This window comes from Drosophila bipectinata, chromosome 2L (genome assembly GCF_030179905.1).
Source record: "Drosophila bipectinata strain 14024-0381.07 chromosome 2L, DbipHiC1v2, whole genome shotgun sequence".
In the NCBI taxonomy this organism is placed as follows: Eukaryota; Metazoa; Arthropoda; class Insecta; order Diptera; family Drosophilidae; genus Drosophila; species Drosophila bipectinata.
Window position 1 is genome coordinate 6,635,409 of NC_091736.1, and position 21,248 is coordinate 6,656,656.

At 37.5% G+C, this 21,248-nt stretch overlaps 2 protein-coding genes across 5 annotated transcripts in view; both read left to right on the top strand.

Moving 5' to 3' along the window:
- fred (friend of echinoid) overlaps nucleotides 1–5,633 on the top strand; it is a 93,518-nt gene extending 87,885 nt beyond the window's left edge. For both annotated transcript variants that reach the window (XM_070276984.1, XM_070276985.1), the window contains one exon: nucleotides 5,399–5,633. In XM_070276984.1, coding sequence (XP_070133085.1) covers nucleotides 5,399–5,427 — 29 coding nt within the window. In that variant the 3' untranslated portion in view covers nucleotides 5,428–5,633. The remainder of the gene's footprint in view (nucleotides 1–5,398) is intronic.
- A 2,511-nt stretch (nucleotides 5,634–8,144) lies between these two features.
- The window catches only part of capu (formin protein cappuccino), a 31,706-nt gene continuing 18,602 nt past the window's right edge, over nucleotides 8,145–21,248 (top strand). Inside the window, exons 1-2 of one of the 3 annotated variants that reach the window (XM_017233450.3) lie at nucleotides 8,145–8,446; nucleotides 18,202–18,655. In XM_017233450.3, coding sequence (XP_017088939.3) covers nucleotides 8,216–8,446; nucleotides 18,202–18,655 — 685 coding nt within the window. In that variant the 5' untranslated portion in view covers nucleotides 8,145–8,215. The remainder of the gene's footprint in view (nucleotides 8,447–18,201; nucleotides 18,656–21,248) is intronic. The other 2 variants (XM_017233445.3, XM_017233447.3) reach the window with 2 other exon arrangements.

The window sequence follows — 21,248 nt, forward strand, 5'->3', positions numbered from 1 at the left end:
AATCATTGCTTCGGAATTCCGAAAGCAAAAATTCCATTATGTCTTGGCAGAACTCAAGCTCGGCCAAAAATAGAAAAATCCCATGGGAAAAATAATCCATCCACAAATCCAATCGACATCCACACAAATCCATTGCCAGAAAATCCGAATCGGTTGAGGCGACTGAGAAATCAGTTTGATTGATTATGCACTTAAGTGTTGGGAAATGTTTGGCTAAGAGTTGTGCTAGGGATCCTAGACGGAGCTGCTCCTAGCCGGGGATAAATAAAATAGAATTTCCCCACTTTCGGGACAATGGCAGGCTGCAGCCCATGTTCCGCCCCCAGCATCGCATCCCAACATCCTTTCTCCACAAGTGGATAACCCTTGTTCCGTATTCCCCTTATCCCATCTACATACATACGTTTCGGTATAGAATTTGCATCTGTATATCCTTTTTTGCAGCGCCAGGATGCAGCAGCATACCGAGATAAATGCACATAAAATAGTCAGCTCTAGGCTTCAGCTTCCTCTGCTAAAAAAAATCCTTCCCCCAGCCCCTGAAAGTCCTTCTCGTTCTGCTTCTTAAAAACAACAAAACGCTTGCAGCGACATCTATCGCTTCGGAAACGGCAAAATATAAAAAAATCCAAGGCAGAGGAGCGATGCGGATAGGGAGCAAGCGAGCTGGCCTTATAAAAAATCTAAAATGCAAGAGCTAAAAATATTTTACGAAATCAAAATCAAACAACGCTGCCAGCTGTAAGTGAACTGAATCGCTGAATGGTAACCGAACACGCCACACCCAGAAAATAAAACACAACAAATATCCATAAGTAAATAAAAATAAACAAAAATAAAGCTGAAAAATGGGAAAGTGTGGAGAGAGTTTGTTTTTAAAAAAGGAAAAACATATTTTCCTTCAACATTTTATTTGTTTTTTTAACAGACGAATATTTATAGTTATCTTTTAATTTTATTTTCATATTATTTTTGTGGAATAGACATCAGGAGATCCATATTTACGATTGTTAAAAATCCCCCCCTCAAACGTTAATAGATTTTTCCGTGAACCCCCAAACCGCAGGAGCTCCCAATGGACCAGAAATTGAATGATTCTCTCCATTGTCGGCCGCAACATGCAACATGGAATGCATAAAAAGAAATGCGATTGCTGCTTGATGCTTTCTGCCTTCTAGTAGGGTATGGAATTTGCTTTCATTTGGATCCTGCGGTTTTTTAGTATGCACTATCCCAAACACACACACACACTTGGACACACAGGGCGTATGCGTGATTTTTGTTTTGTTATGCATAAGACACCCGCCACGTTGCGCATACGCCCCATGTGCCGGTTCATTTCTACTAAATGTTCCTTCAATTAGATAGACAGACAAAAGCGTAGAGAGACTGCTGCGGTGATTGCGGTCTCTCCACAGGGTGGACCCAAACAATTGTTTCCTGGAGGGCGGGAGGAGGGCAGTTCCTAGCCAGCTTTCAAATTTAGCCGTATACATTATGAACTGGTTCTAATCGGCTTAGAAAGGAGAAGCAGCTGCAGCAGTGGCTGCAGCGAGTGGAGAGGCAAAAACATTTCAATTAAAACAAAAGCCATGGCCAAAGACTCGACTTCCTCTTCGTCTACTGCTTCTACGTGGCCAAAATCCCCGCATCTGCAGTGGCGTGTTCCGCATTTTTGGCCGCAAAGGAACAAAGCGGAACCGAAAACGAAAGAAGCTACCAAAATATGCCAACTCAAGATGATGGCCAACGAAAAGGTGACACAAAAACGAAGCCACAAATACCCTTAATGGTCATTGATGGAAAATGTGAATATTTTTAAAGAGGTTTTTATTTTTAAAAGGAAAATGACTTAACTATAATTATCTGCCAGAAATATCTCTAAAAGTTTAAGTTTAATAAAACCTCAAGGACCTGGCATCTCCCAAAATCCTTTCACTTCCATTCAGCAAATATGAAACCAAATGTAAATACCCTTTTAGCAAAATGCCACAACAAAAAAAACGCAACGACAATCGGCTAGGGGATACAATAGGTAAAAGGGGCTTCCCATAGTGTCAGCCAAGGATTTCTGATGAAGACGAGACCGAGATCCTGACAGTTGCTTCTTTGTTTTGTTTTCTTTCTTTTTTTTTTTGGTTTGGTTCTTTTATTGTAGTGCTACCACTTTTTGGCGAGGACTTGGCTTGAACTGCAAGTGGAACTCGAGGGCCAGTTTAAAGCAATAAAAGGGGCAGACTTTTGTTAACCCTCTCACTCTTACACTCTATCCCTTCCTCTCTCTGTCTATTGTGCAGCCATCTCGTTTTTGACTTTGATGACCGTTGAGAAACAACAATAGAAAGAATCAAACAACAACGAAAAAGCCAAGTATTTCGCTGTTGTTTCAATGCCAGAAATTGCGCTGCAAAGTATGCAATGCTTTCCAGTTTGCGAGTTTCTCGATTTGCGCAATCCAATTGCCGATTTGTGGGATCTACTCTGGGATCTACTACTGCTATCCTCTATCCATGGTCCACACAATCCGCCGTACTCAGTCCGCCAAACGGAGTCCAATGCCAAACAATACAAATCCCGAAACGCGTTACGCAATTCCAAATATTTTTATATCAAGTGTTTCACTCTAGTCGCCGTATTCAATTGCAGCGCAGTGCACTCCGAAGCATTTTGCAGTTTTCGTTTGGCTTGGATTTCAATTAGTGCTGTTCTTGATATCATTTTCCCTCAGCTTCTGGTGTCGATGTTGTGTTGGAAATTGGGCAAAATTTGAAGCGATGTCTGACTGATTCAATTTCTATGTTCAGGTTGAATGTTGATTAGAGCATACTCTACACGTCTATCACTAAAAACAGTCTTGATCATTTATTAAACATACAAAAAAAAAACCCATTGTTGAAGGCCAATCAATATTTGCAACACTGAATAACATTGGTTTCGCCAATCAGAGGGATAATCATAAATTTTTGGGTTATCCATAGAATTTGTTGGTTGCTGGTTTGCTGGTTGCTAGGTCGGTTTGTTTTTCCTGTTGATTAGATTTAGCTTTTTGTTTTCGCTTTTTGGTTTCAGCTTGCCTCTATAATTGCGTTTGATTATTTTTGTTTTTATTTTGTTGCTGTGGCTTTTCGAAATGCAAACGAAACGATACAAAAATTAACAATTGGCAGCATATTAACCGCATCAATTTCCGTAGAACAAAAGCAACAACCCAACAAGTACACAGATCATTAAACATACATTCGCAGAGATATGCAAACACTCCCACACCTGCACCGTCGTCCGTATATGTGTGTACTTTCCCTACATTCCCCATACAACTCCAACATTATTTATTACGCCATGGGGCCAGGCCACAACTTTCGACAAATTTTTTGGCAAAACATTTTACGTAATAAATTTATTTTAATTACAACGCCAAAAGTGCGGCGGTGAGGTGATGAAAAAGCAAAAGAGAGGGGGATATGAGGCGAAAAGAGATAGCATTCGGGGATGTGGGTGGCTGTTGTTGTTCGTTGGTGTGCGGTTGGTAATGAATGCGCTTCAATTAAATGAAATATTCATAGGCATAAATACAAGAGCGAGCCAAAAGGCAGAGGGTGACACGGGCGTACAGTACGGTGGGTTGGTGGGAGGGAGGAAAATGAGCTGGGAGTGGGAGGTGGAGGTGGACAGGTAGCACTACAGGCAGCATCCTGCCAGTGGAACGCACCTTATTGCAGACAAGCTTGTTTTATGAGCCAACAGCAGCCAGGACTTTGGCAAAGGATATAAGGGGGTCAACATTAACAGAGTTTATATTGGACATTAACCTAATTGTTTTAGAAAGACGTTTGGATACTCTGAAATATAGTAACTAGGGATAAATCTTATTCTTAAAAATGCCTAAAAATTGTAGAAAATCAATAGAAAAGCAAAAAAAGTTAAGATGGCTTACCAAATATTAAACCTTTGGGACTTCAAACCCAAAAAGAAAATCCTTTCAATTATTTATTCTTCAACCATTTCAATAATTAAAGAAGCTATAAAAACCAACCAGGCAACCCCGATTCAATAGCTAATCAACTCCTTGTTTCCTCAAACCCCTTCAAAAAAGGCGGAAAAATAAAAAAAAAAAATGCCGGAAAACTCATTGCCAGCCCATTGGAGCCGTTTTGCAGCTTGTTAATTACGGCCTGGCCAAAATGGGTTACTATAAAGGCCAAGCGGAGATGAAAGCAGGCAAACAGGCTGAGTGGGCGGCGGGTAAATGGAAAATGGGGTACCTGATGGCCATTGACTCTGCCCCATGGAGCTGCGTGTAATGCATCTTTTCAAACAATTTACCAATTTGCGCGGTTGTCTGTCTTTCTGGTTCTGACCAACAGCCCCCTCCACACCCTCGCCAAAAGCAACGCCTCTCATAAAATGTTTATTAGGTAATGAAACATAACAACAAGCGACCAACATAAAGCTCAAACGACCATGTCACATTTTGTGAAAGGAATTTTTTTTTTTGGTGGCTGGAGGGAAAAAAATAAAACATAGCGCGTTAATTGAGTTTTTAGCCGAGATGGGGAAAAATCGGTTGGCAGGCCAAAGCTGATCGGGAAATGCATTTCACCGAAAATAGCAAACAAAACTCATGTGGCTTTGCCAGAGATAAATATTCGCGACGCGAATTGAAATGCATCAGAAACGTATTTTGTATCCAAAGAGATTTTATTGTGCCAGACGAGCTAGCGTGAATTTCCACAAACACTTGACTTGAAAAGCGACTGAGTGTGATTGTGTTGTGGGTGAGTGTGAGTTGTGTGTGGGAGTGTGGAAAATGCAGAAAATGTATTTATGCAAAAGTTTCAATTGTCAGAGGCAAGTCAAAGTGCATAAAGTGTCACCTCAAATCAGCGGGAAAGGAGTGAGAGGTGACAAGTGGGCGAAGAGGGCCAGATTCTACCTCGGAGCATGTGAAGTGTTTTGGCACTCACATTGAGCTTCACCCACCATATAAGCACAGATATTGGAATTCAGCGAATATAATACCAATAGAATTTAGATAAAAATATATATATATGTATATATATGGATATACAAAATGATACAGCCCATTCACATTCGCATTATGCTGATTGAATGCAAATGCATTTGGGGCGAGAGTTTTTTATAAAAAAATGGATAAAATATAAATGCATTGAAATTCAGGCAAGCGACTAGCATTTTTCTGACCCCGTTCCATATAGAAAAATAACTATAAAATATAAAACAACTCGCATGCATATTTTGTGTACACAAATTAATAGCTTAGTGGGACATTCTCCATGCACACCAGCATTAATTAATTTAAATTGCATATTTTATCGTTATTTATTAATGAGCTTAAATCGCACTAAACGCAAATCGATTTTCGTCTCTCTCGTTGCAGCGGATATAATACAGGATTTGGCAAATTAAACTAATTGGCCGTTAAGAGAAACCAACATACATTTTGACATTAGCATTTAAGTAAGTCTACAACAACAGAAAAAAAAAGAGCAAAAAAAACACACAAGCATAAAAAATAGAATTTTTAAATGTTTAAGTGGCGTAAAAATGGCTAACAAAGCAAACATAAAAACCTAATTAAGTGGAAATTTACCTATTTCGACCAACAACAAAAAATCGCTGTAAATGTGAAAAGTCTACAAAAAGCATATAAATACAATTAAGAACTATTCCTAAAAGTTTACTAAAAAAAATACAATTTTATATGAGCCACTGGTTTTTATCTTTTTTTCAAATACAACTCTTTACAATTTTAGTAAATTGAAAAGTCAAACCAGCAAACAGTCATCGAATTGCCAAAAACTATACCACTTCATTTCCTATTTTAATCTTTTTTCGCACCCAATATTTAATTTAAATTTAAATAATAATTTATTCGGTACTTTATGCCACATCCACCATGGCCAGAATGACCACCATGGCCAAAAATATTGAGGTCCATGGCGACAAACTGTAAAAACACGGCCATAATATTCTGGTCAAATCATTGTTAAACCAACAACCAAACACAAAAGCCACCTTTTGAGGTTTTCTATGCCTTTTTTACTGCTGTTTGCAAAATATGCAAAATTCTGTTGATTTAAATCAAATAAAAGAGACAAAATGTTCATTTAATTGCTTTTCGAGAGGAGTGTATAGGCCAGAAACAAACCATGGCCATGGCCAATAAAAATAACCCATCGACATGAATGGAATCGAAAAAGGTCTAAAAACAATTGCAGAGTTTGAGGTGGAGGTGGAAGAACTTTTCGACTCCTCATTAGCTTTTGTCTCCGTTGGGGCATTAAATTGAAACGAATATTTGTTTTCTAGGATCGACTAATTGCGCTGCTAATTTCAATTGTTCGCATTGTCGATGCCTATAATAATGCAAAAATTGTAATTACAAATTAACAATCGGTGAGCCAGTGTGTCCCTGGGTGACCTAAAATTAGATTGTGTAAATTTGCAAATTAATTTGACATCGCACAAAGCCCTCAGCGCAGCTCTATTCAGTTTGCACAGTTCACAGTTTTCACACAAAATCAGAGCACACAATATCAATTTATTTACTGTGCATTTTGTAAATAGTAGACTCAACGCCCCCCCGACAGCCCACCACCCCATAACTCGATGGAGTTATTAAATTGAAATTGTTGCAACCAACTTTAAACTGATGCTGCCAGTCAAAAGTCCAAGGGAGTTGCATTTACATTACACATATAGACTTGCAACTAAAAAATATATATTTATAAATAGACAAACGAAACAAAACCGCAAAATATGAAAAATAAAATAGCAAAAATATCTTTTAGCGCAAAAAGACGAAATCTTTGAATAAAATTATAATAGCTGGAAAAACGGAATAATCAACAAACGAAAAATGCAATTTAATTTCAATTTGTAGCTGCGGGGTATTTAAAATTGAGTGTGTTAGCTAAAATAAAGTGAGCTCTACAAAAGCAACTAAAAAATCTAGACAAAGCATATTTTAAAATATTATTTGCCTTTCCAATCATTCATGAAAAGTAATTACCAAAAAATCAACCATTTATTTAAGAAACTTTCCTCAGACTTCAGTGTAAAATATTGCTCTATTTTCTTTCTATAAACTCTTTCTTTAATGAAAATAAAATGGCATAAATTTCTTTAGTGCTTTCAGCATGTAGCCATCAAAAATGATTATTAAAGCATTTTATTCTACACATGTTTTCTTTTTGTTTTCAATTTAAAACCCGAACTCTATACAATAGAGCCCACTTGCAATCGGTGATAAAGTAGAGAAAATAAAGCTAAAAAATGCAAAACATTTTGTTGCACAACAGGAAAACCCATAAAGCTGGAAATATCTTTAATCCAATAATTGTTCAACTACGTTATGAAATATTCAAGTAATAAATCCACATAATTGAGGCATTTATTTTGATGTTTGGCAAACAAAGGCCAGCGGGAATATAATAAAAGCTTAGAAGTGAATTTCGACGGAAGTATTTTTCGAGATGTTTGCGCAACAAGTTAAGCATAGAAATGTACTTCAACAAATTAACTTAAATTTTAACTTTCTCCATAGCAATAGAAACCATTTAAATGGATAATTAGGATTTAAGGAATTTGTAAATACATCAAAACAGAGTAAACCAAAGAGAATAGAACATCTATGTTAAATTCAAGATTAAATATATTTAATAAATGGTAATTTATAAAAAAATAAGAAGGGCTTTTGGAAAGTTATTTGTGTGTTTGCTAGTAACTTTCAAATACATAAAATATTTTTCAAAAACCTATTTAAGATTAAGCCAAAAAAAAATTATCTGTAATCTAAAACAAAATAAGATCAAAATAACCTAGTCGGTATTTGTAAGTCTAAGTCTTTAACTATGTTTAATGGTCCGTTCTCTTTAAACAAATATCTGTTTTTTATTATTTCCACTTCAACTAAATGTAAACTATTAGAAAACTGTTCTTAAACGCCAGGCGTTGAAAACATTTCACTGACCTTTTTATTGCAAAACCAAAAAGCTAATTTTAAATGTAACATCTAGACGGTAACGATATACGATATATTATACAATGTAAAACAGAATATACGATAAATATAAAATTAATAAAATGAAAATTACATTACCATAGTGTTTTTCATTGAGTAGGCATTCTTTTACTTTCCTGACAAAATTCGTGTTGTTTCGTTCTGTTTTTTGTCAAATTTTTTTTGGTCAAAATGTTAACAGATATTATTGGGGAATACTACCCAGTAGTCTCCGTTTCAATCACTGTTCTCATACTATTGGCCCTATTGCATTACGGCGATCGTGTTGCAAGTACACTAGCAATACCTATACTAAAAAAAACAACAAAAAAGGAAGAAGGCACCACCGTAACAGCAATAAAAACAACAACGGCAACCGGAAGAATGAACAACAAAAGGCGGAGAGGCGTTTCGGCCATGCAGGTAAATTGAAAAATGTTTGCAATTGTTTTTGCCAGCACCTCCATTTTTTTGGGGCGCAATTAAGGTAGAAAAATTTGTGATACCCTAACCAAAAGGATTTTAAATTTTTAAGGAAGGAAGTATTGAGTAAAATACCATATTTTAATAGAATATTGATTTGATTTTATAAAATTATTTTTTTAAAAGTAGCTTTCAAGTGGATTTTCCATTTTCAATTTACGTTTTTGACATTTTTTCCCTGATTGAAAAGTATTTATTTTATTTCTGGCTGCCTGGCAACTCTGACCACCAGTGTTTCCACATGCATGTATGCGTGCCAGTCTGCAAGTGTGCGCTGCTCGCAAAACCGCAAAATGGTGACATTGTGCAAATAAAAAACAATTTACGATAAACATCAAATTTCCACAAATTACCTTATATTTTACGTGAGTTGCGAAACAGATTGTAAAACACAAACACACTCACACACATACCCGTACCCACACAATGGCAAAAAAAAAAAAAAAGAAAACCGCGATTCGCAGATTTTACACTGCGCCGAGCATTTGCCTCAGTTTTTGTTGTTTTTTTTGGCCATTGTTTGTACAGGAGGTGGGTAACACCGTGCCACGATGGTGTGGCAGCTTAGGGGCAGGAGTAGTAGCTGCCAGGCGACACTTTAAACGTGCCTCATGCCTTCACTTAAATTTCGAAATTTTCAATTATTTTTATTGCTCGCCATTTTGCTCGCCTCGTCTGATGCTTCTTTTTTTTCACCCCCCTCTACCTTTTCTCTTTGGCCACCACCTTTAAGTACTGTGCAGCTTTAGCCCCACGGCAGTGGGGGCCGGGAGGGCTGAGGGAATTGTAAGCCGGCTCGTAGGCCATTTGGAGTGCCCTTCATAAATTTTCACGACGCAGAAACAGAAAAATGCTTGTGGATATAGAGAAATAAATATAAATGCTTGTTAGCCATATCACTCTAAATGGGAGTGTGTGGGAAACGCATTATTATAACTAGAAAAAGTACAAAAAAAAAAAATGTAGGAAAATATCAAGGCCACAAGGCTCAATAACTTGGGTCTTATAGAAATATAAGTATATAAGTAAAACTTAAATATATAGTTTAAAGTCACTGATCACAACTAAGAAAAGAATAAGAAAAACCGTCTAACAACTAAATAGTTCTTCCACATTTTTTAAGAAATAAACGGAAGAAAATCTCTTGCGAACTGCTAGAATTTTCACACCTTCCATAATTAAACTCTAGCTACAGGAAACCCCCTCTTGAAAATAAAAAATTCTCAACCACTCAGAACGCATAAACACCCCAAGATTTCTTACAACGAAAGAAAAGTGGTGCCCGTCTTGACATTTGTCGGTCAGAAGGTGGGAAGTTCTTAGCCCCGTTTACCATTCCGGGTAGCACCTGCCTGGTAGCCTAATTGATGTCGTCAGGTGTCGTGGCACCCTCATAAACACAGGCTCATGAAACGAAAAGCTCGTAGAGACTAGTTCAATGGCCGCATTCTTGAGTTCTTTGCTTGGCCAGAGGGCCAATAATTAGGAGTGTCTATAAGCCAGGACTAAAAAATGATAAGCGGGCTGGAAAGTAGACAGCGAACATGGCAAACTCAAATAGACAGAGAAGAAACTTGGCCTTGACTCTGTTGACTTGCTGGCCAATGTAATTAGAGAGCATTAGGATTAGCCCGACTCTTCACAAGAAATAGCTAACGAAACGAGACACAAAAAAATAAATCAAAATTTATTCCATATATAAGATTACTAAAAAAAATAAACAAAATATTTTCAGGCTTAACTATTTTAAAAATTTTTAATTTTTTCAATAAAAATGAATTATATATCCTTAATAGATCATATCTGTAAATACTTATAATTTTCTTCTGTGTACAATAAACAGAAGAATAAACCAACAAAAACTTGGCCCCCAGCATTTATAAGGAGAGAAGCTAAAATTGTGGTAAACTTTTTGCTGTTTTGGCGTAAACAAAAATAAATCAATTTCTTGGTGCGTACAATTGTTGAGATAGTAGATAGGACCACAGACCAGAGTCCATAACGACAGGACAAGCCACCAGGATAAAAACCAAGACTAGAGAGTCATGTCAATGGCCCGCGGCCATCACGAATGGAAATTGGGATATAGAAAGAAAAAAATTCGCTCTTCACCCGCATTTGCATTAAATTTTTTTTTACAAATTCTATATCAAACCAAAAAAATTACCCAAAAAAAAAAGTTAGGATAACATTTGCTGGAAATATGTAGAGCTACTTATCCTTGGGACCTTGTTGATTGCATTGAAAAGAATTTGGTTGTTGTTTTTAAGCTTCAGGCCATGCTTAAATGTGTAAGGTTGGACTGGATATTGTAGAAATATCCTTGGAATATTAAAGTTTACATTTCAGAAAAGTTTAGCATTTAATTGAATTACCATACCTGTTACCCGAAATTCAAAGCTAAACGTGTCCTTTAAACTACTTTCCTAATTTGAAAATCATTGAGTTACGTTAAATGTAGTTAACTTTTAGAAGAGCTTTGAAGGCAAAATGGCTTAAACCCCCGATACCATTTCACCCCCTAACCATTAATTCTTATTCCCCGGATTCTTGTCGCTGTTTCTGCTGCTTTTGCATCGCATTCTCATTGACAAGTTTAATTGATGGGCGTCTGCGTCAGCGTCAGAGTCAGATGCCATGTGCATAGTCGGCGTCAGCTCTTAGCTCCAATTCGATTGAGTTTTGGGAAAAGGTGATGGCCAAGACACCACCCAGTCACCAGTCACCAGCACCCATCGCCCCTTGCCCCCCCAGGCAAGTCCTCACTCTGTACAGTACATCCTCGATTACCGGAATGGCGACGCGACAAAACCGCAGAATCTAATTTGGCACAAACCACCAAAGCAATTAAAGTTGCAGCTCTGCAAACGGTGTCCAATACGAACGGATCGATCTGTCTCTTTTTCTCTCTGTATGTGTAGGTGTGTCTGTAGTGGTATGCATCTGTGGGGGCGTATCTGTGGGAGTATGGGCGTGTCATTACGAGGGGATAAAAAATGTATAAGAGTCGGTATTTAGGATAGCAGACTACAAGTGGTTTAATAAAATCTGGGTGCTTGGTCTGAAATTTTATCTTTTATAAACTCCATCCATAGATTTCCCTCCATCAACTTTACACCTCTAATTTTTGGAATTATTTTTCAAGCCAATGCATAATATTAGATCCACTTTTATCTACAAATTGTTGAAAATGTGTTTTTGGTTACACGTGGCTACATTTTGGTAACCTGTCTCTGGCATATTTGGGCTAACATGTGGTTGTGGTGGATAGAAGGGGGGTTCGTTAGGCCTGGAACGGGCTATAATTTAAAATAATTTTCATTTCGTCGCAACACGTGAATATTTTTTGTTGGTTAGTTTGGCCGTACTTTCCACAAACGTGTGCGAAACTCTGTGCGAAATTGCGGTCAAATTTCGAGTGATTTTTTGGGACACACGCAATTTAGATTTTGGTAGTCCATTTTGTAGTGCCCCGGGTTGGCCGAGGGATCTTGGTTAATGTTGATCCAATTGCATTGGAGGATTGCTTTAATGGCGTAAAATGTCTGTATCTTTCAGATAGAATTAAGTCAGGAACTTTAATGACAAACGGCTTTTCCATCCAATACGTGAGCACATGACCTGGTCCAATTTTCCCACTCCGATGCTTTCCTGTCACAAATCCCAGCTGCACGTAAAGTGTGCTCCTTTCATTAGGCTTTCGTTTGGCTGGGCCACGCCCACATTGCACCGAGTCCTGTTTTGCACCTCCCTTTGGCCAATTCCGTGCAATTTCACGCTATCATCTCTAGGGCAACTGCCACTGGCGCCATCTGTTGTCCGCTTTTCTAGACTGCGTCTCATCGTCCAACATGATCCCAATTGAATACACTTCAAAAATATAAAGAGGACTTCAATATCATTTATTTATAATAGAACTATGGCAATAAAAAATCAAAATGGCAGCTATTTGGTTACTTTTTATACAAAAATAAATTATTTTTAATTTATTAAGCTTCTTAAAATTTGTCTCAGTGCTTAATCCAAATCGCTGGCGCTTTCTCATTGTCGCTTGGCCCAGTTCGCATTGCTTTTTATTGACCATAACTGACTTTGTCGTTGGATCGAAGGGGGTTAGTGGGGCTTAAAAGGGGGTTGGGTGGCTAGGGTGGTGGCACCGTTTTAGCTGCCCCTGGAGCGTATTGGATGCTCCGGCCAGATGATGATTGTTCTTGTTGTTTGTATTTGTGCTTCTCCAAGTTGCTATTGTTGCTATTTGTGCTGCGCTCAGACATTGCTCATACGCCATGTTGCGGGCGACATTTTGCGCGTTGCCAAAAAGAGCAGTTAGTGCAACATTGTTGTTGTCAATGCACCTGCGTGTGGCTGACAGGGGCTTACCAAAAAGAGGGGTTTCTCATAAAACTAAAGGGTTACATTTTAAGCATATTTTTGGGACAAGGATACCTGAGTTCTGCTTTGTGTTTGATTTGTGAATTTGTATATGTTAATAAATTATTTATAGACCCTCCATCTACGCCCCAAACCGACTCAATTTATCCGGGCTTCGTTGGCAGCCTTACGTTGCCTTTTGGCATTAAACTTGTGCGTCAACGACACAAGTTTGCCGTCAAGTTTAGCTTTGATGATTCTGTTACCTGCCGCCGCCACCAGCCCACCGCTCGCCATCTCTTTCTCTATCTCTTTTTGCGTCCTTTTCTTGCCGAGTGTGTCTTTTGTTAAAAGTGTGTGAGTTGGTTTGTCCCCAGCGTCTGGCAATTTGTCAAACAATGTGTCAAAATGCATTCCCAAGGCCTCAGCATGCACTCTCTCTCGCCGAGATGTCGTGTAAAATTAATTAAAATCCACCCACCCAGTCCCAAAGAAGAAGAAGAAGTGCAACATTTTGTGAAGGAAACTTTTCTCTGGATTTCGCCCACATGCATTAAGTCCAATTAAATTGGGAAATCTTTCATGAGCTAATTAAAAACGCTTTTCTCCAGTTCCGTTTCCCTTCGTTAGTCGCACAAATCGCATCTGAGTCGGCTAATGAGTTACGAAATGCATAAATCTAATCGGATTCTCGGACCCACGGCTACTTACGTCCGTCCATGTGTCCGTTTGTCCGTCCGTCTGTCCGTTCATAAGTCTCCTTATCCAAGTTGTGTAGCAGGCAGCAATAAACGGCTTATCAGCTGAGCAGCAGCAACAAAAAATTTCCAACAGTAATTGTTGTAGCAACAACAATCGCTCAATCACACACACCACACACCTACACACACCCTCACATGGTGATGACCCACAAAAAATGTTGGTAGGAGGGAGAGAGGGGGTTTGGGGGCACAATAAGAAATGTGCGAAAAGTCCGAAAAAATTAACGCCCCAGCGAAAACAAAAATAAAACACCATAAAAAAGCCAAGATAAAAAGTAATACGATTTAAATACCCTAACTAAGAGTGGGCATTACAGATCATAAAAGAACAATTTTGTAGATTATCTTAATATTGTTTTAAAAAATTACTTTTCTTATTTTTAATGTAAGCTCGTAAAATTATTTTTGAAAAATTCTGTCAGTTAGAAATTATTCAATTAGTCTTATACACCAAACAAATGGATAATAGCTGATATAAGTAGCTCTATAAGCTCTCTATAAGTAGCTCTATAAGTAGGATAATTGCTCTATAAGCTTCATGTATAAGACTTAGAGCTAAAATGTTAAAAAGAGTATTTCTTATTCGTTTAAACAGCAACCAACTCCCAATTAAAAATACTTTTTTTAAATCCATTGAGTAAACATAAGACAATCTCAATAAAGCTGACCAACTCCGGTCACACCAGCAAAAGTAAACACTGTACGGGCGAATATAAAAACAGAGTATTATTATATTGCATCATCGTTTAAGGGGGAATTCTTTCTCCTATCTTAACATTTGAAAAGACTGAAAAGACCCCCCTTTTAATCATTCATTCAAGCAAATTAGCAAAATTTTATTTTTATTCATGTTCGAAAGTCCGTTTTTTATTCTCACTGCCCCAAAGGTTAAAGGGAGAGTACACGAATAATAAAATAAAATAAAAATAAGAGAGAGGTGAGCTTCATAAGCGCTTATGCACTGAAAAAAATATACACAAGCTTTGCATATTTTATATGGACTGGAACATATTTTATTTTAAACTTAGGGAAAACTTTCAACATATATTTAACATATATTAAACATACTTTTTTTTAGTTTTAAAGCTTTAGTCTTATATTTTATTTTAAACAAATTTTCTCTGTGTAAACTCGCGTATAAACCACAGCCGAGCCATTGATGCTCAAAACCCCCCACAGAAGTTAGCCCGGAAAAGCTCATAAAATCACAATTGCAATTGCCCGGGGACCTGCTCCATTTGTATGTATTTGTGTACAAGCGTGTAAGCGTATTTATATCAGTGTGTGTTTGTTGATTGTGCCTGGACAATGAGTCATGGCTCGACTGCCCTGTATCGTAACCCCAACATTAAGTCCCCCGATGGTCGATGCTAATGAGGCGCTCGATTCGATTTGCCTGACCAAGATGTGAGCTACAATTAGGGTTTCGCATCGGTATTGGAATCTATAAGCGAATTTCTCAACCAACGAAGACTAGCTGGCTAGGAAGTTTTGAGAAAAATAGTTTATTTTTATTATTTTTAACAAGATATTTAAGAGTAAAACTTATTTTACATAACAAAACAAAGATTTTTTCGAAATAAAAGTAAATTAAGTATACGCCTAGTTGTCGTGCTGCATTAAATACTATTTTAAATATATCTCTCGGGTTAACTGAAAACCTTATCATTTCTTCCACAAAAATAAAAACGTTATAATCAAATCTATATAAAAACATTCTAAGCTGTTATCAGCCCGGCGCAGTTTAATGAAAAAATGCATAAAGGCAAGTGAAAGGTGAATAAAAGTCTAATAAATTACTTGTTTTATTTATAATACTTCTTATCAAAATATTCAAAAATACATTTTAATGTAGTTTTTATGAAAACTAAAAGACCTCTTAAAAAATATCATTTCTTAGACGTGTAACATAGAAATCACATATACGGACCAAAGACTAAGATAACAAAAATTGTATAATACTAAAAAAATAAGATATATATTTTACAGGGTATATGATAGCCTTAGCAACCCCCTAAAAAATAATAAGAATCAAAGTCATAACAAACGCTCTCAGCTGTTATCAGACACAAGGTGCTCTCCAAATTTCGCACATTGCTAACTCTCTCGCTGCTCACCGCCATGGATGGGTTCGTTGGATTCACAGTTAGTGTGCCATCGATTTTTCCCGCTGTTGCTTCGCCGAATAGTGCTCTCCCATTTTGTTGTCCTAGGACTATGAGTCAGCTGTTCAGCGCTCGGCTCTCGCCTCGGCAGTCCTGTCGGCTCTCTTTCGGGCATTCGGTCGCTTTGTTGTGACACTTCATCTGACAGCTGCAGTTGCAGTTTTTCAGCTTTTCCTGCACTTTGCAATTAAATAACAAAAGTGCTAACAAATATTTTCTTGGGTGTCGGCCATGTGCAAGCCAAGTGGCAGAAATGCTAAACGGAAACGGAAATTGCTAGATCGCAGAACTAATCAGTGAAATTCTGGCCATTAAGGCAGTGAAGTGAAGCCAAAGTGCGGAAATAGGAGAACTCACGAACCTCAAACATTAGTACCGAAAAGGGTGCAAAAAATCAACCCAAAACACACAATCAAAACATATGTGTATGTATATGTATTAATAGTGAGCAGAGGGCCAGCCGCGCCCGATTTTCTTTTTCCGGGTGGTGTTTAGGAGGGCGGTGGAGAAAGCCCAACAGCACCAAACAGCAACATCAGATTTGTTCAACAAATTGCACCGGAAGAAAGAGAGGCAGCTTCGTCTCTATAGCTCTCTCTTTTCAACACTCAGGTGGGTATGTGAGTGTGTGTGTGTGTGTGTGGAGATTTGTTTCAAATGCGTAAGCTTTCGGCTTACGTTTATAAACACAAGTGTTTTTGTGCTTTGCTTTCACTTTCTTTCACACAAATTGCAGAAAATTGCGCTTTTGACACAATTAAGAAAATGTGTTTCGCGTGGTTTCCTTTGCCAAGCCCCCCACTGTCGCCCCTCCTCCACCCTCCACATGGCAAAGAAACCCCAACATTCATAGGGACCCTCCATGTTACATTTTCTTTATAATTGAATACTGATTTGTGTGAAGGACACATGCATAGTATTTAAAGTCAAAATACAGAATTTTGACTATAAATTCGGTTTCAAAAAATGTATTTTAAAATTTTCAAGTAAAAAAATTACTTAAATTCAAAAAATATTTTGTTTAACTTTTTATTCAAGTGTGTCTCAATTTCTTTTCCGGCTTGATATCCTCTAAAATGAGGGGTGAGTTTTTTTTTTTTTTTTTTGAAGACCTGAAGTACAACAAAATGAGTCACGTGGGCGGACAACAGTCAGCAATTTATTGCTACCAATTAATTTTGGCCAACAATTTTTAACACCTCTCCCCGGGGCCCGTCCCTCTCCTCCTTCATTATTTCAATTAGTCGACCATTTTTCGAGGCCTAATAAAAACAAGGTGGTCCCTGTCCTCGGCCAATAAAAAATTTCTAATTTGTTTTTATTGTGATTTATGAGAGAGTCGTGAGTTCTTACAGTTCTGTGCCTTTTTTTTTTTTTTTTTGTAAAAAACGCTCTCTTAGTAAAGCCGAAAAAATAATTATAGATACAGATTTTGATAAAGTCATTGAACTTGATTGATATGACAATTTTTATCTTATAAGATAGTAAACCAAACTCTGAGAATATTAATATTGGGTGGGTAAAGACTATATGAAAGCTATACATTTGTAGTTTTATAATTTTTCCATATTCCAAACTTTAAAACCTTGAAAACTTTTATTCTAATTTAATCGATTTTTAGACACCACCAACCCACCTTAGAAACGACCAACAAAGGATGAGCTCTGAATCGTATTTATTTATTTTTGATAGATGAAATATCCCTAACCCTCTCCCTAATGATCATTAGTCTTTGGAAATGTTATGCAAAAGTTTTTCCAAAAAGTAAAAGTTTAAAATTTCAACTGAGAAGCTGAAGAAGTAAAGGATGAAAATGCAGTTGAAACTACATGGCCAATGGCCTTGAGCAACTGGCTATTGACATGGCAGCAAAGGAATAAGCTCCAGAATAATGGCCACTACCACCTTAACCCATCCCCAGTAATCGAACTTGGCTTTAGAAATCCTACAACTATGGTAGCAACTTTTTGTCAACCAACCCAGGTCTGCCATCTACTGTTCGATTCCAAAGTCAGACTTATTTCCCTTCAGGTGCCTCTGTCAACTAATTCATTTCATATTTCTGAAACTATTTTTCAATAAAAAAGTTGTTAGCCTTCGAGAAGGATAAAAAACTAGTCTGTAATTTCACAATGAACTTGAAACTCCCTGCAATTTGTTTCATAAAATCAAATTATTAATCTGTAATTGATTATAGATTAAAAAAATAAAAATGGTATTTTCATTATATAATTTTTATAGAATGAAAATAAACCATTTTGTATTTTAAATCCTTTACGAAACAATTTGTAGAGTATTTTCAGAGCAAATACCTGAGAAACATTTTTTTAAAACCCCACGCAAACAATGCGACTGATTGAAAAGTTTTTTAATTGATTTTTGTAAACTTCTTTTACAGTACCGCAGCGCTGCCACCAGAGACAACAACGACAACAACCAACCCAGGAGCAAGAGGAGCAAAAGTTGCATCAACATGGGAAACTCACAAAATCGAGCGGCAAACAGCTATGAAAAGTCACCGCCAGGTGGCGGCAGTCTAGTGCGGATGGGAGTGGGCGGCACCAGCGGCATTACCCGGGAAGTGGGCGATGTGGGTGGTGTGGGCGTGGCCCTGATTGAACGCCGGAGCAGTCGAATGCACGTTCTGAGCCGTTTTGTGGGACAGAAAAGGATTCGCGAGGCATTCCTGGCTTCACCAAAACCGAAAACCAAACCTGGCTTCACCAAAACCCGATCGGAGGGCAGTCTGGTGGCCAGGGATGGAAGCGGGGACTGGACCACACCGGAAGCGGAAGTGGAAGTGGAAGCGGAGCAGGGACAATTGGATAACGGCGCCGAACAAATAGATTTTCGTAAGTTAATTCCCAAGATGCCCTAGAAATGCACAATAAAAATTGTAAGACACAATTTTTAGGATGAAAGATATATTCTTGAAGTGGGTTTTAAAAAGTAACTTCAAGGATATATTATTTTATCTTATTACCTTAAACCTTTTTTGACATTTAAGCTTTAAAAATACCTTCCTTTTGAAAACTTTCTTCTCGGTGTATCCTTTAGTTGTTATTTATATTGTTGATTCCTTGTTGGGGAACTTACTTTGCTTATTGTTGTTATTTTTTTCAGACATTGTTAGTATGCATCAAATTCAGTTTGTTAGTTCGTTTTTCTATTTTTCCAAAAAAAACCTCCTCCGACCCACTCCCAGCTTGACCCTTGCATTTTTCAATATTCCAACTTTTTTGTTCCTTCAGATTTCCTCCTTTTTTTGTAGTTTTTTGTTTTTGGGGACTTTTGTTTTAATACTGAACTCTGCAACTTCAGACTACAGTGCGTTTCGAAGATATAAATATAAAAGCAATAAAAAATCTTAAAATCTTTTAAGCTTTAATAAGACTTATTAAAAAGTGTAGTTTCTTGTTCCTCGAAAACTAAATTTTGTTTTATTAAAGTATTTAAACATTTATTTAAACAAATTTGAGACACTGTACATCAAACTCTCTTCAACTTGACTTTATTGCAATTTAAGCGGAGTTTAAATAAGAATTTTTCGGGTAACTTTTTTAACAATGGATAAAAAACACAAAAAAAATAACCCGACAGAAGCGAACAAAAAATATAAACTTTTCATTGAAGTTTTTTATGAAATTTTCTACGCTCAGTGCTCTCCCTTTTTTTACCCCTACCGCTTGACTCTTCTGATATTTTGAGCTTACTTGACTGTTGTTATTGTTGTGGCACCTTCGTCTGTTGCAAAATCCCCACCCGAAAACCCTTCGACCCTCAATATGCATACATATATCATCATCCCTCATCGAAGCCGTAACTCTCAAGTTTTTGACTTGCTTGTAACTTATTGGCATTTTTCCTTCGAAATATTATATTTTTTACTTCGTTCTCCTGTCTTTTATTTTTTGAGTGTTGTGCTTTTTTTGGCAAAGTGAAATCAAAAATTTATAGATTTTAGTTATTCATGTGAAATCTTTAAGACGCCCACTTTAAAAATATTAAGCCGAACACAGACAGACACCCAGGCGAAAACAGAAGCTCAAAAGCAAGCACGTTCGCAGTCATAACTCAGCAACTGGGAAACTGAAAACAGGACGAAAAGAAAAAAAGCTGCAAAAAAAATATATATAAAAAACAGAACCCAAAAACTGGGCGAAGGAACACACAGAAGCATCAGAATGCGACCCACTTCAAAACTCACGACTGTCTATTAACAGCCATAAGAAAAACGCTTCGAGTTCAAAAGCTTCAGGCGTCTGACTTTTCCTCAATACTCATGCCACAAAAACAAAAAAGAAAAAAAAAATGGTTGAAAAGAAAAACAAACGTTAAAAAAATCACTCAAACTGGAAAAATATGGGAGGTGGAGTGGAAAAGGGTTACAATCCGCGAAAGTGAACTCTTAATGCTTAATGCAGGAAATAGTTTTGAATTTTGAATGGCAGGAGGATAAGTGGCAGTGGAAGGATACCACGAAGCCAGAGTGATGTTGATTGATATATTTTCTTTTCAATTTGCTAAATATGATTGTTAAATTTATATGCAAGGTCAAGTAATATGATTGTTGGCTCAAGTAATGGTTGGTAAATGGTCAGAATAAAAAATCCCATAGTTTCAAATATTACACTTTATAGACCATTACTATTTAATTTTTTTTGTTGATACAATTTTTCCCAGACTGTACCATATTCTTTCGCGCTTTAGTTTTTCCTCGCTTGCGAAAAAAAACGCGTTCAAGGCTGAGGCGCATATCAAAAAGCAATTCAGAAGCGAAAAAGAGATGCTTCATCATACCCAATGCTTTGGTGGCTCCAAAGAATCACCCGCCCACACCATATCCTCTTCGCCATGAAGTGCAAGAAGCTTTTTCGCCATTGCAGCGGAGCCAAAGCCTAAAATCAAATCAACGAAAAATCCTAAACGTGCCGGTCCGGAGGGAAAAACGGGTGTGAAAGGTTGTGGGTGGCGGCTTCATATCAAAAATTCCCTTTCAGCGATGAGAGATGATAGCCCCTGGTTGTCCCTCCTGCCCCCTTCACGGCACACTCCTCGCAATTCATTTACTCACACACACGCAGCTGTTTTTGGGGCCTTTTTCAATGCATAAATTCATAATTCATGGGGGCCAAGAATCAGCGCCTAAAGGAAAGAGATCCCCAGCAAAATCGTATAAAGAAAGGACACGCTAAAGTCCTGCTCGACTAGCCAGTACTTCTTGTTCCATACAGACCTAGATTTAAGTGGAATCAGTTTATTAAAAAGGTAGAAAGTTAAAGAGTTAGAGTTCCTCCCACAACACATGTTCAAGCTCTGCCAACCGAAATCGAATAATCAAAAATACCCTTTGGCGCTTGGTGTATAGCCATGATTTGGAGCGAAAAACCCAAAGGGTGTGATGGGCGATGGGTGGGTGGCACCTCCAGGCATGGCTGTTGGAAG